Below are 16542 nucleotides of genomic sequence, written 5' to 3'. Positions count from 1 at the left end.
TAGGGAAATAAGAACCAGAGCATTCAAACGAGAACTGAAGGTTTCTTGTTTGTACTTACCAGTATAGCAGCTGTTCCCCTTCCTGGACTACTGGAACTCCACCAGCAAAACAGGTGCTGCTGCCATGTCGAATGCATTAGGGCAGATGTTAATTGCTAACATAGTGTGTAACGTACCCTGTCTGGTCGATAAAGTGGCAAAACTGAGGCAGGTGAGGGCTGGGAAAGAGGATGGTTTCAAAGTAAGAAAGATGAAGCCTACTACTGTTTTTCTTAGGCTAGAGAGCAAATCTCCCCAAATTCCTGGGGACTCTGTGCTCCCAGGGAGCGAAACCCTGAGTAGCATTGCAGGGATGAGCACCGGTTGGTGCTTTTGGAGGTCTTGGCTACTGTTGTTGGCAATTCTATAACAAATTTGTGTCTGTGCCTATAAAAGAAAAGTGTTCGTGTCCTTGGGTGGTATCTGTTAAAATGCTTTATGGCCTTCTGAAAAGGTGTTCAATACAGAGTCTCTGACACCATAGTAACCACAACAAAAATGGAAGAAGCTTCTTCCCCAGTCCTGCTCACCCTTTGGCATCAAAGAGAAAGAGGAGAGGGTGGGAAAGTCGTTGTTGTTTATGGGTGGCATTTGAGAAGTCCTTGTGCAGAATCAGGGGAGTGGTACATCGAGAGCAGTGCGGTGTGTGCATGCTGACAAGCGCAGGCAGTGTAAATAGTTTGCTCACTGTGGATTGTGGTGTGGTTAGGAGCAGAGGCTGGGAGACACACGTCTTGGAGACACACGTCTTGAATTCTGTATCCTAGGATACCCTGGTCTCGTATTGTATAAATAAATCTTGCTTTCCCCTTTAAAACAGAGCAGAAATACTTGGTGGTTGGTTACAAAACTACAAGGCATGGACACTTTGAGTTGCTCTGGAAAGGTGCTGAATCCCACCCTCAGAAGTTTCTGGGATAGAGATACAAATATAAAATCAGTACCTGAGACACCCCCCCAACCTGTCTGAGAAATCTCTCTGCTTCAATTCCTTTTCTTGGATTCTGTCTATATTGTTTTCTGGAGCAGACTTTGGTTCTCATACGTGCTGCTTTGCACAGAACTGCTGGTGTTATCGACCACGGGGCGATTGCTCTGGCTCCCTGCCTGTGTACTCAACTTTCCCTCCGAGCAGTACAGCCGTTTGCATCAGAGACCTTGGGATTTTGCTTTTCGTAGTCACAAAGACATAAGAATTTAGAGTGAGGTTTCAAGCAAAGACTTATGTAGGAACTTGCCCCTAAAACATCGAGCTTTTCAGATGTTACTCCTCTAAATCAGGACGCTGAATCTCCTCTAGCGCCCAGTCGTGGGAAAGGTCAGCAGTAGGTAAAAACCCCTTGGGTCCCCATTCTTCCAACTGTGCTAGCTGTACAGCGTAGTTGTCAAATGGCTGGGTTAGGCGTCTGCTCATCCTGCTGGATTTGCACAAAGGCCAAAACAAATGCAGAATCTCTATTTTTATGTTCTCTCCATGGAAATACACTCCCTGTATAAGTGTCGTGGTTTAACCCGGCTGGCAACTAAGCACCATGCAGCCGCTCGCTCACTCCCCCCTCCCTCAGTGGGATGGGGGAGAGAATCAGGAAGGAGAAGAAAGGGCTGAGATAAAGACAGTTTAATAAGAGAAAATAATAATAATAGTAATAATGAGAATGGTAACAGAATATACAGAGTATACAAAATGAACAATGCACAACGCAGTTGCTCACCACCCGCCAACCGATGCCCAGCCCGTCTTGAGCCGCCAGCAGTCCCCGAGCGGTGATCACTCTCCCTGCAACCGACCAACCCCCCCCCCGCCCCGAGCATGACATTATATGTTACGGAATAGCTCTTTGGTCAGTTTGGGTTAGCTCTCCTAGCTGTGCTCCCTCCCAGCTTGTTAAGCACCTGGCCAAGTAGGAGAAGCTCAAAAAAGTCCTTGAGTAGTCTGAGCACTACTTGGCAACAACTAAAAACATCAGTGTGTTATCAACATTCTTCTAGTACTAAATCCAAAACCCAGCACTATGCTAGCTACTATGAAGAAAATTAACTCTATCCCAGCCGAAACCAGGACAATAAGGAAGAACTAGGAAGGGCTACATTTAAATATTTAGAGTTTCCCCCTATTCTAGATTTTCAGTCAAAAAGACTAGAGTGAAAATGAGGGGAAAAGTCACAACATCTGTATGACTAACAAATGTGCTTGTGCTCCTCAGTAGACAGTTGAGTTGGCTTCATCTCTGTTTGAAAAAGTGATGATTTTTTAAAAACCCTTTGGTATGTATTGCTGTCTTTCAGCTGATCACAGATACCTTCAACCATCACAACAAACTAGCTCAGAAGGAGCGGAAAGAGAAAAAGGCTCGTCAAGAGGCAGAGCGGCGTGAAAAGGCCGAGCGAGCTGCGAAACTTGCTAAAGAAAAGCAAGAAGCAAACGAGCCAAGGATTAAGGAACTTACAGACGAGGAAGCAGAAAGGCTGCAGCTGGAAATCAACCAGGTGAGAGCAGTGTCTGGTACCTGCAGATACCATCTAGGTCGTCTCCTCCTTTGGCCTGCAGGTAGCTCGGGTAGCAGTGAGTGGTTAAAATGACTCAAGGCTTGTTCCTCTGCAGTGTCTGGACCACCAGACTGGTGTGCTTTGAAATTAAATTAGCCTAAGCCAAACCCCACTGCATTTTCATGCAGATTCTCCCATAACTCACTTTGCTTTTCTGCCTTCAGCAAGCTACTCTGATTGTAGCAACACCTTCTGCTACAGTCATCAAGGTATGAGGACCACAGGAGTTTTCCCATAGACAGCACCACTTTCCTATAACACTGTTCCAAGGGCTGAAAATTCCCTGGTCAGTCTTGAGTGCGGTTCTGAGTCCTGCTCCTTAGTTTCAGCTGAGGAGGCTAAGGCCACCTAGTGTCAGCTAAGTGAGTAACACGGAGCACCATCACTTGTCTGAGCATGTTCATTCTCTTCTTAAACAGAAAAAAGAGGCACAAGGACAGAGTAACAGTGTCCCAGTGAAACCCTCAGAGGATGAAGGTGAATCTTCAGATTCTAACAAACAGGTAAAGCTTATCTAGGGACTTTACTTTAGTCTGAGAGTGAGAGAAATAGGTTCCTGGACAGCCATGAGAACTGCTGTAAACATGAGGGAATGCGTTGAGAATACACACTTAATTCCCAAAGATTTCAGTGGGGGTTTTTTTGTGTTTTGTTTTCCTTTCCTTTTTTGTAATTATGTTTTAACAAAAACACCTATACATTTTGGGCTAAATTTGTGTGAATATCAAATAGATGCACCTGACCTGAAATTCTTGTAAGAACCAAGAACTGTTGTTACAAGTGAAAAATAAGTGGAAACTCGAAAAGCTTCTTTCTTTACACTTTAAATTGGTTGCTTAGGAAACAGATGATGAAGAGGAAGATGAGAAGGATAAAGGAAAACTTAAACCCAACTCTGGCAACGGAGCTGACCTTCCAAATTATAGATGGACACAGACTCTTTCAGAATTGGATGTAAGTATTGCCTGATTACCAGGATCTGAGGAATCTGAGATAGGGAATAAGAGCAGGTGCTGGTAGGAACAGTGGAGCCGATGCCCTGTATCTCAGTTGCCTGCGGAAGGTTGTTAGTGGTACTTAACGGCAACATTTCAATAGCTGGGAGAGAGCTTGGTAACTAAATAAAACGCCCAGAAGCTGTAGTTAACTTTGCCAAACCTTGGTCTTGTTTCAGCAAGATGTTAAAATCTGCTTCCTTTTTTATGGTCCCTTTGAGGTATTGGCCATCCTGTTGCCAAAGTTATTCTTGTTTCCTTTCACCTCCCGCTTGCTAAGTATCCCAAGGAAAATATCATGTGCTTTGTCTTATTCTGGCGAAACCAAGGCAAAAAGTCTTAGAGTAGCAGCACAAGAGGGTAAGGAGAGGCTTCACTGCTCAGCTCCTCAAATCTGACCTCTGTCTGGTCCAGCTGGCCGTCCCTTTCAAGGTGAACTTCAGGTTGAAGGGGAAGGATGTGGTGGTGGATATCCAGAGACGGCGCCTCAAAGTTGGCCTGAAGGGTCATTCGCCTGTCATCGATGGAGAGCTTTTCAATGAAGTGAAGGTGGAGGAGAGCTCCTGGCTGATTGAAGATGGTAAAACAGTCACCGTGCATCTGGAGAAGGTAAAGCAGGATGAATCAGGGAGGATTCAGACTTGTCTGCCTGTTCCCTGGTGAAATAAGAGTCTGACAAAACCTATGAAAGCCCTGGGCTTTGTCAGCTGAAACAAGAACCATGCTGATCCTCAGTACGACGTCAGCGATGCTACTGAAGTGGGGCATTGCAGGTTCCCCTGGTCTTCAGCCTAACTCTGTGCCAATCCAGGATATCCAACTGATGGCTCGGCAGCTCAGGAAAAGCTGGAAGGAACTCAGTAATTTTATAAAGTTGTTGCTTAGTGGAATCATGCCATGTTTTGACATCTCTTTGTGACACAAAAATCCAGGGACAGACGTTATTGCTTATTGTGTCCCTCATTGTGGCCCTTCTAGGCCTCTCCAGGTGACTTGTTTGTAATCCCATTTATGTCGTGCCAAACGTGACATCTGGCACGCTCTCAGATTTCCTGGTTATGGAACTTCAGGCCACCTAAAGTGGTTCAGAATGAAAGCAGCGCCCTTTATCCACGTTCAGATTTTACTGACATTTAGAAAACTGTCAAAGCTTGATTCCAGCAGCTTTTTCCTGTGACTGAGACATAAAATTCCTAGAGCGAGTCCAGGAAAAATAAAGTATTTTTGCTTTTTTGTTCTTCAGATCAACAAGATGGAATGGTGGAACAAACTAGTCTCCACAGACCAGGAAATCAACACCAAGAAAATTAATCCAGAGAACTCAAAGGTAAGAACTCCCCCTGTTTTACCGAACGGAGCCTTCTCATAAATGTGCTCACACTTGGCTCACATTCAACGTCTACATCTTCTTTATTTTTTTACCAGCGTAAAACCAATATTGGGAGTACTGCTGCATAGGATGCTATCATATAACATAACTGCCCCCCAAACTTGAAATGTATAAGTATTTCTGCAGCCTGTGCGCACAGCACAGTGTAACCTCAGTGTCCTCCTGTTCTCTGCAAGCAGGGTCTATGTATGGGTTGAGACAAGTTATTCCAGTTTTGATAGAAGTCCTTGTTTTTAGTTGTCAGACCTGGACAGCGAAACTCGCAGTATGGTGGAGAAAATGATGTACGATCAACGACAGAAATCCATGGGCCTCCCCACATCTGATGAACAGAAGAAGCAAGACATTTTGAAAAAGTGCGTAGACCTCCTTAATTTGTGGGTATTTGCTTTCCCAAGCCCCCATCCTCTTCCTCTTTGACACAAATACGTGAGCAGAAAACAGCTTGGCCTTCAATCCTACCTGTGTTCGCATCTGCAGTTACGTAGTCGTTGAGTTCTTGGCCAACCACCAGTGTCTATAAAAGCCCATGGGGGTAGAAAGCATAATGGGAAATTCTGGGAATAACCTAACTCTGAAATTGTCTTAATGTGCTGATTTCAAGTCCAGAAAGCATGTTTGGGACTGGAGGTACCGTCTCTACTGAACTTTAACATGGTCTTGATTGTTTTCTAATCTCCCTCTACTCAGTAGCCCAGATAATTGCCCCTCCCTGCACACCTGCCACCAGACAGCTGTCTCCAAGCCAATACCACTTTTATGCCTTTATTGCCCTGTTTGGCATAAACACACCTTGGCAGGGAAATTGCTCGCGGTGCTCCCAAGGCCGTTTTGGATGGCGTGGCGGCAATTCTGGGTCACGCAGCTTCTTCAGCGAGTGCAAAGCCACATCTTATCTCAGGATTGGAAGGAGGATTTGGTGAAGGAGGCCCGACTCCTTTTCTTCCTTGGCTTATCTGTAGCGGCAGAAGCATCGCTCTGATCAGTGCGTTGAGTACAGCATAGGGTGCAACTGGTTTAGAGCAGAGACCAGCCTTCCTTTGTGCCTGTCTGTTGAGTTGGTAGAATGGGAGGCAGCCCTCTCCTCCTGGGAAGCCAGCGTACAGGATACCTCGTTGGCAAGGTCACTCATTCAGTGCTCTGAAAGTTTGGCTTGTGCGCAGATTGGCTGGTAAAGAACGGATAGGAAGTTTAGACTTTGTTCAGGCCAAAGTAGACTCGGTGACACCCAGGTGGATCCTAATCACTGCCAAGTGAAGCCCTCTTGGCTGCTAAACAAGGACACTATTCTCGCAGCACCTATTTCCGTGGAAATGGAAAGTGGAAACGCTCTGGTGGCGTTTCAGGGGAAGCCAGGAGACGAGAGCACGGAGGAAGACGGAGGCATGCCCTTTCTTGTGCTTTGTGCGTTGATCCTCTGCGGAGTTACGTGGTGTATCCCTTGGTGAACTGCAGGGCAGAGGAGGAAGCTGGGAGCTTCTGCCTGCGCTAATCACTGCTGATCACTCATAGGCACAGCGTGGTGTTCTCAGAACTTTCTGATGTGGCAATCTGAGTTCAAATAGTCCCTATCTGCTGGGACTGGAGTACATTTGAAATCAGGTTGCACCTAGTCTGAAACCAGATTTGTCTGGTCACATCTTTCACGAGTTTTCACTGTCACAGCACTGGAGATACTCCCCATGTCCCCAGTAATGCTTAAGATAACACTGTTGAGTTTAAATTGTAATCTCCGCTTGCAATCTCCCCTCTGCCCCGCAATCAGTGTCGTAGCTGCTACGTGTCTGTCCGAGAGGTAACAGTTAAAGGGTGTGTGTCTGATAATTAATAACTCCCCTGTGTTTGGACTCACTGACCTTGATGGCTGGTAGGATTGCTGATACCACTGACCCGAGGAAAAAGTGTTTGTAATATGGGGAGTGTGTGTCCCAAGGAGCTCAGCAAAACAGTCCCTGCTGTGCAGGGCGTGGGGAGGAAGCAAACAGGATGGTGCCGGAGGTGGGGATGCCTTACTCCCCCAAACAGAGCTGCTCTGTGGCTCCTGCTGACTCATACCCAAGCCCTTCTCTTTGTTTTCCTTGCAGGTTCATGGAACAGCATCCAGAAATGGACTTTTCAAAGGCTAAATTCAACTGAGCCCTCCCCTTCTCCCCCCCTCCTCTTTCAGTCAGCCCGTCAAATGGGGCGGGATATGTGTTGCCGGATATCTCTTACCTTGGGCAAGTAAACACTTCCAGCATCCCCACCCGAGCTTGCTGCGGGGGCAGCTTCACAGAGTCGTCCTCCATTGTCCTGTGTTGAGCAGAACGCAAGGCCACAGAAGCGGCCTGCAGCAGCTCCGGTCAGAACCATCTGCGACACTTCCCAAACGGCAGTTAGGAGAGAAGGAGGGGTAAGAGCAAAAAGGGTGTTAGGGCTACAAGAGCCAGACTTGAGAGGTTTAGGGACATACCCTTAATGAGTCGCTTAGCTTCACCTCCTGGCTCTTCAGAGCCGCTAATTCAAACTCTTCAGTTTGGCAGCAGGTACTCACTCAAGTTTTCAGTTTCTAGCAAAGTTTTCACTAGCAAGTGAAAAAAAAACTAGCGAGTTTTCACTCCCTTCCCCTCAGCTTTCCTGCTCTCCTGTGAAAACAAGGGCCAGTTGATTTTGTAAAATAATTCTCCTCCTGCCTCCTTGGGAAGGGAAAATACCAGTCTAAAAGAACCAGCTATTGCAGTAGAGACAGACTCTGCTCTGCCTTGCTGCTCCTTCTGTTCTTGCCAGAAATGGAACAGCCCGAGCCCCGCGGGGCTCAGGGGAGAGCTCCCATCACAGCTGGAGAGGTTGAGCTTCTGTCCTACAGCAAGGGCAGGCTGGAGAGTGTGTGGTTGTGGGAAAGGGAGAGGGTGTGGGGGGGTGTTTTTGGGGTGCTGTTCTTGCTGGGAGTGTGTCTCCTGCCTCTTCCAAGAGATTCTCTCCCTGCTGACTACTGACAGGCATCGCTGCGTTCTTTTCTGAGCTCCTGCTGACAAGTGGCATCATTCTGCATGTTCGTATCTTTGTTAAAACTGCAGTGCAACATAAAGAAAAAAAAAAAAAGTGGCATATTTCCAGGTACAGTGTGTGATTTCTCCCGCAGAAGGGATCCCGGCTGCCTGCGCAGGCGGGGATGTGAGCTGGGAGGGGGCTGGGGGGCTGCCTGGCAGGGGCTGGGGTCCCGCTCTCTGCAGCTGCCCATGAATGCCTCTCGCGCTCCCTGCTCTGGGCCAGCGTTCGCTTCCCAGCCGAGGAGAGGCAGGTGGAGCTGCCCGATTCGCTCGAGAGTGCCGACAAACTCTGTCGGCTCCTGAGCTCAAACACTCAGGACCGCCCAAGGCTCATTACTCCAGGCTCCGCTCTCCACGTAGCAGCGCGTGACTGCGCCGAGGAAGCCACCCTTGCCCCGGGTCTGCCATATGACGAGCAGACGAAGGAAGCGTCACAAAAGCCCAGGCTGTGGTCAGTCCTTTACAGGCTACCTCAGATCCCCGCTGCTGTGGTTCTTGCCTCTGCTGCCCCAAAACGGTTCCACCTCCTACCAGAGCAAGGGCACAAACGGCTGAAAAAACCTGCTTGGGCAAAGTCCAGCCTGGCATCACACCTGGCGTGTTTGTTGGGTTTTGGGTTGGTTGGAGGTTTTTTGAGTAGTAGAATGTTGTTTGCATTTAGTTGCCCAGTTTTATAGGTTCTTGGGGTCAAAAACCAGCACCCACCCAGTCAAGCACTGACCTTGCGGGTAAGCAAGGGCCCAGGTCAGGGCAGCTGCCTCTGGACTGCTGGATCCTCCCGCCTGTTCGTCTCACAGTTCACCCCGCACACGTTTCCCTGCTGGGGCCTCCTGTTACCATAAAACCAGACTGTGCTGGCTCTGAAGGCGCTTACCCCTGGAGCGAGCGTACCTGCCAGCGTCTGTGCTTAACTGTGGTGCATGGGACAGGTGAGGGCAGGGGGGAACTGAGTTGTTCTGGGGGGGGTGACGAGCTTCAACCCCTTCTCAGCTGTTCAAGGCACCACCCCAAGCCCAACCTGTAGCTTTGTTACTTCCCTGTTACCGCCTCAGCTCTGTAACCAACACCAGAAACCCCAACTCCAACCTGATGCCATCACCAGCAGCTGCCTGGATCTGGCACGGCAGCCGCAGGATCAGCCGCTCGCCGTTACGCAGCATTGGGCTGCCTGTTCTAAGCGCGGAGCTCCCTCAAGCATTGCCAAACCCAAAATCTCCGTGGCTGTTCCTGTCCTCAGCCCCTGCAGGGTCGTGGCTTGTGCAAGCCAGGGCAGCAGTCAGGGTAATCGTGGCTGTGAAACTCCCGAGTTTTCCAGTTCAAGCTGGCACTGGTCTTGGATCTGGTTGGCAGGAGACCGGCTGGGTAGCGGCTGAGGGGAGACAGGGTTAAGACAGAGAAAAGGCAGCAGCAGGAACCCCAGAGGAAGCTGGGGGAGATGTTTTGGGGGGTGAAGGAGGGTCATTTCACCTTTTTTGCAGGTGAAGGGAAAAGGCAAACAGGCCTGGGAGAACAGGGCCATAACAGCAGCTCTGAACCCTGCTGCAGGTGAATGCCCGGGGCTGTGTTTGTGAACGGCAGTTGATCCCAGCACTACCCCTGGACTTCAACCCTTCTGGCCAGCGGAACAGAAGGTGTTTCTCCTGACGGCCTTGTCCTCTGCAAACACCCAGCTGCCCCTGACTTTCTCCGGGCCAAGCTGAATCAGAAGCACCCTTTTGCTTCCAGAAGGCAGTTTCCTCTGGAGTAAATCATGCCAGGGCAGGACAGCTCTGGTCCGACCAGCTGCAAAGTGGCTTAAAGAATGCAAATCCTCACCTTTGAGTTACCAGAGACCACAGCCCGTGGCCCCGTCCTTGTGACCACGGCTGGGAAATGCCAGACACCACGAGGGAGGCTGGGAACCAAACCTTACAAATGCATCCTTGTCTTCATTCCCAGCAGACCGGGAAGGGCGGTGCTGGAAGGTGGCAGGCAATGAAGGTCCCTTTGCCTTTCCACGCCCGTGTCAAATCACCTGGAGAAGCCGTTTTGGTGCTGCCACCACCCGGAGCCGTGGCTGCCAGCACAGCCCAGAGCTCCTCCACACGCCTGGCTGCGCCTCCCTCGCTGCTGGGCCCCTTCTTGCAGCCTTTAAAAGCAAAACCTTGAGAGCTACAGGCGCTGCAGAGGGCTTTCCATATGGGAAAATTTTCCCCATCTTTCACCCCGCCCCCCCAAGAGCAGCTCTTGGCTTAGCTTTCATTAATGAATATCGCAGCTCAGACTGGGAAACGGCCCAGGCTGCAGGACTGTTCTGGAAAAAGCAATGAAACAGCAAAACCCCAAAGAGGGAAATGGAAGCCCTGGGTATTTAACATTGCTGCTTCCTTCAAGAAGCCACAGCTTCTCTGTTACTGCTAAGGGCCAGGGTATAAAGAATTACAGTAAATCCATCCACTTTCTAACTTCTAAGCCACACTGAAATAAATCATTCAGTAGCTCAGGGTGCAGATGAGGAAGATGAAGTTCTTTCTTTAACACTCAAAGCCGCAGACACCCATTCCCAGCACAGATACTGACCTTCCTTAACCCGAACCCAAGGAACCACTGGCAGTGGGGTGGCCTGGGCCGTGCAGGGCGTTGGATCCTACTGAAGTCCTCGTGCCAAAGAGCAGCTCTTCTGCGGCACGGCGAGGACCCACGCGCAGTGCGACTCTCTGGGGAGTCTCCCAGCAGAAGCAAGCCCAATAAAAAAATCAAACGATGTCTTCAGGGAAAAGAAAGGTGCTGAGTCAGGCTCCCAAAAGGAAGCACCTGCGCGAAAAGGGCATGTTTACATGCACACAGCCGGGTAAAGGGCTCTTGTGTTTGTAAGATCTCCGCTCGGGCAACCAACTCTTTCTGCCAGATCGCTCAGCAAAACGCTCAACACTAACGCTCAGAGCAAAACCCACTACAGCAGCAGCCGAGATGGCTTGATCGACAGCAGACACGACCTTCAGCAGACAAAAAAAACCCTTGTGGACTCATTCCACGTGCAGCTGCAAGCAAGGAAACCCATGAACCATGCAGTGAACTCAAAAGCAGGAGCATCGCTGAACAGAGGGCTGACAGCAGAGACAGATCGACCGTGGCATCATAGTTTTAAATGCAAAGTTTTCAAATCTTTCCAGAAATTGCAGTGATCTCGCAGTAGCAGTTTTGAAGCAGCCAGCTAGCAAGGAAGTGGTGCTTTGGGGCAGGGGATGAGCCCCCCATGCTGGGCACCCAGCAGAGCTGCACTGAGCAGTGACCGGACCCAAAGCCTCCAGAAAGAGTCTTCCCCGGGGATCCAATGTGCCCAAGAGAAGCAGAAGCAATGCTGCCTGTTACTCGCTTGCTCCAGCTGAACGAGTGCTGAGGGAAGACTAACCTCTTCCAGGAAAAGCACTGGAGAAACAGAGAGGAAGGGTAGGCAGAGGGCAGAAAAATACGGCCCAGGCTTGTAGGGGGAAGTAGCAGGGCAGCAGGAGGGGACAGCAGAGATGGCAGTGACACAGCCTCATCCCCACATGGGGTACTGGAGGTTGGCCGGCAAGCTGCTGCCAGCAGCCTTTGCTCCGTTCCCCTGGGGCCCCAACCAGCTGGTTCAAAGGCTCCAGACACAAACCCATCTCCTCTGGAGCCCCTTCCCAGCCAAGAGAAGGCAGCATTTACCTGTTCACAGCTTTAAAATCCTTCCAGGAAACTCATCTCTTGCACAACCGCGGGGGACTCTGCCTGCTGTCGAAGGGTGCCCGGCCAGGTTGAACTTGGTCTTCATTTAACAAAATGGGGACAGAACAGGAAGGGGACCAAGCACAGCAGGGTTCAAGTTTGGGCTCAGTCTTCTGCATGGGTGCACGGATGAGACAAGAATCACGAGTCCTTAACAAATCAAACTCAAGGAAAAAAAAAAAAGGAGGGGTTAGCACCAATCTGAAAAGGGGATCCTAGTAGAGAAGATGTTGCTTAAAACCATGCTCACTATTGTCTATTGTACAAGTTCTTGATAAGAATCGAGAAGTTGCCTTGAGAACCAGCTAAAACCGACCCCGTAGTTTGGACAAGAGCTAAGGAGCAACTGAGTCTGCACAAGAACAAGGGGTTACTAGCGGCGACGGAGAGGAGGCATTGGCCTTATCCCCACGACTACCACCAGGAGACACTGCGCAAGCACAGTTGGGAGGAGTTTATGGAAATGACTTCATGGGGCTAATTTTAATACAAAGCGGGGACAAGTCATGCATATGTATAGGCGTATTTGGGAATCTTATGTATATGTAACACTTTGCAGTATAACTTCAAGGCAAGCTACCACACACGCGTGCACGACTTTGGTGGGACTACCCTTCGTGCTGCCCAGCGCTGAATAAACATACCTACTTTACAATGTTACAGATTGTGGAGTCTGTTTTCCACACGTCAAATCCTTCACACCATCCATGCTCTTACCTCGGCGGGGTGCTGGGAGAGTTGGTCCCATGCACCAGGGGGAAAATCCCACCCATGACCACCTCCCTGCTGTCCTCTGCCCAGGGTGGGGAACGGAGGGAAGGGCAGGGAACGGAGCTCTGCAGTTCATCGGCTGAGTTTTTTTGTTAGTGAAATCAGAAAGCACAAAACTGGTCCTTCAGGTCAGAGACTGAGCCAGCCTCCCTCCCCAGGCAGATCCTGCCCTGCCACCAGGGACAGCAACCGCTCCAGAGCAATTCTTGCATTTTCTAGCAACAGCTGCCTACACCACAGGGAAGGAGCTGGAAATTCTCCCTCTCCCACAACCCCAGGCTCAGTTTTTCCAGAGCTCAGTTCCAGCATCACCCCCTCAGGGAAGGTCCAGGTTTCCCAAACAGGCACTTCCCCAGAGGCTCCTTTATTTGCACCCAGCTTCCCCATGTCCCATGCACCAGCCCGGCATTCAGCCTTCTGAACAATCCCTGCCAGGCATGGGCAAATGCTGCCAAATAGACAAAAATATCTTTGTCCCTTTGCTGCTGGGAAAGCAGGGATCGGCAACACCCCGCCCGCACCCCGCCCCACCCCGCCTGGCCCAGGCTACCTCCACCAAGGGATGCCCTCCCCAAACAGATGCAAGCAGGAAGGCAAAAGACACAGCACAGGTAAAGAGCACATCTTTATAAAAAAAAGACCAAATCAGACATTTAGGGCCAAGGAGTGCAAAAGAATCCCGTAAGACACCACAGGTGCACCAGCTTCAGGGACCATCAAGTTGACAGTCTTCCTCTTAAGTGAGTTCTTGGGGGGGGGGTTTGTTTGGTTTGGGTTTTTTTTGCAAGCTTAATCCATACACATTCACTCTTCGTACACAGATTAAACATTAAAACTGTGCTATTGCATCTGTAGTAGTGATCGGCAACTCTTTGCATGTCCATCCTCACCCCTCATCCATCCTCACCCCTCATCTCCAAAGCTCCAGTGCACAGACCACAAAGCTACAGGTCCACGTGACCCATGCTGAAGCCTTCAGTGCACAGGTTTAAGTAAACTTGTCCAAATACGTATGTACAAATCGATTCAGAAGCAGGAAGCCAAGCAGGTCCATCAGTTCGTGTGGCATTTGGAAGGAGGTGACCAAACACAGCTCCTCTGGGAGTCCCGGGCTGGCCTTGCTTCAAGTCTCTTCCTTGCATAAATGGGGTTTTTCACAAACCAACAGCTTTAAAAACAAAGTGGGGAGGGGAAGCCAAATCCAAGCCTCAGTCTCTCCCCTTTAATTTAAAAAATGTCTCTCTGTCAGTGTCTCAAGGAGTGGTCTCAGTAACGTCCATAATTGATGAAAGGATGCTCTGAAACAAGAGCAGTTTACAAAACCGGGCTCTGACAGGGACTGGGACTGTACATATCAAGGGGCTTTGGCCAGTTAAATAAGCCTGATTGCTCATGTGAGGAATAAAATCCCCTCCCCTCCACCCAACCTTTTGAAGAGTTATCACAGGCTATGAAATAAAGGCACATTGCAGTTCAATTCAGGCACGTTTCAGTTCAATTAAGGCACAAAACCATGGTCCAGAACAAAGCACAGGGCCTATTTTGGTTTCCCTCTCTCCCCAAAACAGTGGGTGTGTTTATTCTATGGCTGGTAAATTCAGCTAAACGTTTTCCATTCATGTCCAAGGGCACCCGAACAGATAAACAAGTCCCATGGCCTCACGTGTTTACTTTATGATAAACAACCAAGTGGCAACACCAGGTAAGACACAGCTTCCTCCTGCTGCAATCCTGCAGCCCTCAAGGCCGCCTGGTGCCGTGCCCTCAGGGTAGCGAGATCGCATCTCCTGCTCCCAGCCGGCCATTAGAGAGGAGCGAAGGGAAGGAGAAGGCGCCAAGAGCCCACAAGGCAAAGGCAGGGCCAAGCAGTGCCTCACGGGCTCTCTGCAGACGCTCTCAGGGGTGGCTTTCCTTTTGAAGCAAAGCCATTTTTAAGGGAGTTTCTAGCAGAAGAGTCAAACAGCCCAATTCTTAATCACAAAAGCTTAAAAATGAGCCAACTATTTCACTCACCTGCCATAACCCGAGTTCAAGACTTGCCCAGCAGTCAGCGTGACACCAAGCATTTCGGGGAAACGCACAGGGCTTGGCAGATGAGTGAGGAAGAGCTGACTGGCACGCAAGCCACAGGTCAACACCTGCAAGTGGTAACCTCACACCCACAGTTCTCATCAGGCTGGCAGTGACCGCAAATCCCCACAGTCTGCTCAGGAGATGAGAGTGGAGCAGCTGTCCAGGCATCCCACCCTTCTGCCATGGGCACGACCCCGGGAGACAGGCCAAGAGGCCGAAGATTAAACCAACTGCATTACCTGAACCTTCTCCTTGCAAGGCAGCAGGAGACGACACTGCTAAGGGCCAGCAGGAAGGCGGCAGACCTGGCATCTGCAAACACTATGGATAAAGGACTTACTTACATTTTTGGGACTGACTCAGACACTTTAAATAGAGATTTGGGTCCCTAGAGACCAGGTGCTTGGCCTTCAGCTCAGCATCGGCACAAACACCAAGGCACCAGCCAGTTATTCCCTACCCAAGTTAACATACGCGATGCCAGGAAGCAAGAACTGTAAGACAGATCATCAAAGCAGGGAAAGGGCCGGGCCACTGAGGTTGCTGAAGCTAAATGTGAAGTACAGAAATCATAGAGGCACAAGCTATCTGATACTTCCTTGTCCATCTTCTCCTCCCTGGGCACACATTCCACCTCCCACGTTCATTAGCTCCACAGTTCACTTCCTTGATGTTCTATATTGTCCAAAAAAAAAAAAAAAAAAAAAAATCCAGTAAAATTCAGACAGCTGGAGAAATTTGGCTTCAACAAAGGATCAGGGCAGACCGGGAAAAAAACCAGAAGTGGCATAGCACGCTCCGTATTGAAAGAGGAGAGATCTGATCGCAGCAAGGCCTTGGAATGCCTGCCTGCTGCTTGGGTCCTTTTCCTTAACAATACACCTGAAGCAGAGGTGCCCCAGATGAGTCAGTCTCTGTGTCTTGGAAAGAGGAATCTCTGCTTGTTGGAGAGCCTTGGAGAGAAGAGAGAAAAGATGGTGACATTAGACAACGTGAACTACAGCAGCCGAGAGCCTGGCAGTTAGGTAAGCAACTGCCACAAAAGGCTTTGTGTATCATGAGGGAGGAGAAAGCCACACAAAGCCCACAGGCAGGGAACAACCCTGCCTGTATTGTAGCCATCTTCTAGGAGAGATCTGCTATTATGCAGGAGAAGACTTGTCTTTTAGCCCTGGGCTGCTCTTAGGAGTGGAGCATGCATGCCGCGAGGATCAGGGCTCAGGGGACAGCCTGCAATTCTCCCACACTTCCCTTTTGCACAGTTCCTTTTGTTCCCAGTATAACCCAGCTGTGACCCTCAGCTGGTCACACCCCGAATACAGCCCCAGACTTTGTCAAGATACCCGGAGGCTGAAAGCTCTCGGGCCAAGGATGCTGCCCGGCCAGAGAGCACTCCGTACTTGGGTTGCCTTCTTTTTAGAAGGACCCACCAACCCAGGCAGTCTTCCAAGCTCCCTTCACTCCCAAAGCTCAAGAAAGCTACACCCCATACGGTAACCTAAGAGGCAGGCATCGGCTCAGCCTTCGCAGATGGTGAAAACTGAAGGTCTACATAATCCAGGGAGTTCAGGGCATTCCCCTCACTCCTGCAATGCTGGTGCAGACACCCGGCCAGGTATGTTACCTGCACTGCTATGCCGCCTCATATTCCTGGCTATCACATCTGCTGGTGTTTCTTCCGATATTTGCACAGCCAAATCTGGAATGAAAACCAAGAAGGCCTGAGACAGGAAAGGATGGGCAGCTATGACTCAAGAGTAAAGATCCCTGTCAGGGAACACAGAGGGCTCTCCTTCAGAAGGCACCACCCTCAGGTGATAGGAGAGGTAGAGTCTAATTCTTCAGATTGCTTCCACCATTGTCTTGGTAATCTGAGCTTTATAATTCTTAAATACCAGGAAGCAACAGCAGCCTTACTGCTAAACCGGGAAGCACAACAGCCACCGGTTTCCTTTGTTACTTC

At 49.8% G+C, this 16542-nt stretch overlaps 2 protein-coding genes across 2 annotated transcripts in view; one reads left to right on the top strand and one right to left on the bottom strand.

Annotated features, from left to right (window-relative positions):
* NUDC (nuclear distribution C, dynein complex regulator) overlaps positions 1–8028 on the top strand; it is a 9683-nt gene extending 1655 nt beyond the window's left edge. The window contains exons 3-9 of the mRNA XM_009648544.2: positions 2326–2526; positions 3006–3089; positions 3427–3540; positions 3996–4190; positions 4825–4908; positions 5209–5327; positions 7056–8028. Of these exons, the coding sequence (XP_009646839.1) occupies positions 2326–2526; positions 3006–3089; positions 3427–3540; positions 3996–4190; positions 4825–4908; positions 5209–5327; positions 7056–7107 (849 nt within the window). The 3' untranslated portion in view covers positions 7108–8028. The remainder of the gene's footprint in view (positions 1–2325; positions 2527–3005; positions 3090–3426; positions 3541–3995; positions 4191–4824; positions 4909–5208; positions 5328–7055) is intronic.
* Positions 8029–15449: 7421 nt separating this feature from the next.
* KDF1 (keratinocyte differentiation factor 1) overlaps positions 15450–16542 on the bottom strand; it is a 2865-nt gene continuing 1772 nt past the window's right edge. The window contains exons 2-3 of the mRNA XM_009648473.2: positions 16204–16278; positions 15450–15532 (exon numbers count right to left, since the gene is read on the bottom strand). Of these exons, the coding sequence (XP_009646768.1) occupies positions 15450–15532; positions 16204–16278 (158 nt within the window). The remainder of the gene's footprint in view (positions 15533–16203; positions 16279–16542) is intronic.

The sequence above is a fragment of the Egretta garzetta genome, unplaced genomic scaffold (assembly GCF_000687185.1).
Source record: "Egretta garzetta isolate BGI_Z169 unplaced genomic scaffold, ASM68718v1 scaffold101, whole genome shotgun sequence".
Lineage (NCBI taxonomy): Eukaryota > Metazoa > Chordata > Aves > Pelecaniformes > Ardeidae > Egretta > Egretta garzetta.
Note: the sequence above shows the minus strand (reverse complement) of the source record. Positions and strands in the feature narration are given on the sequence as shown.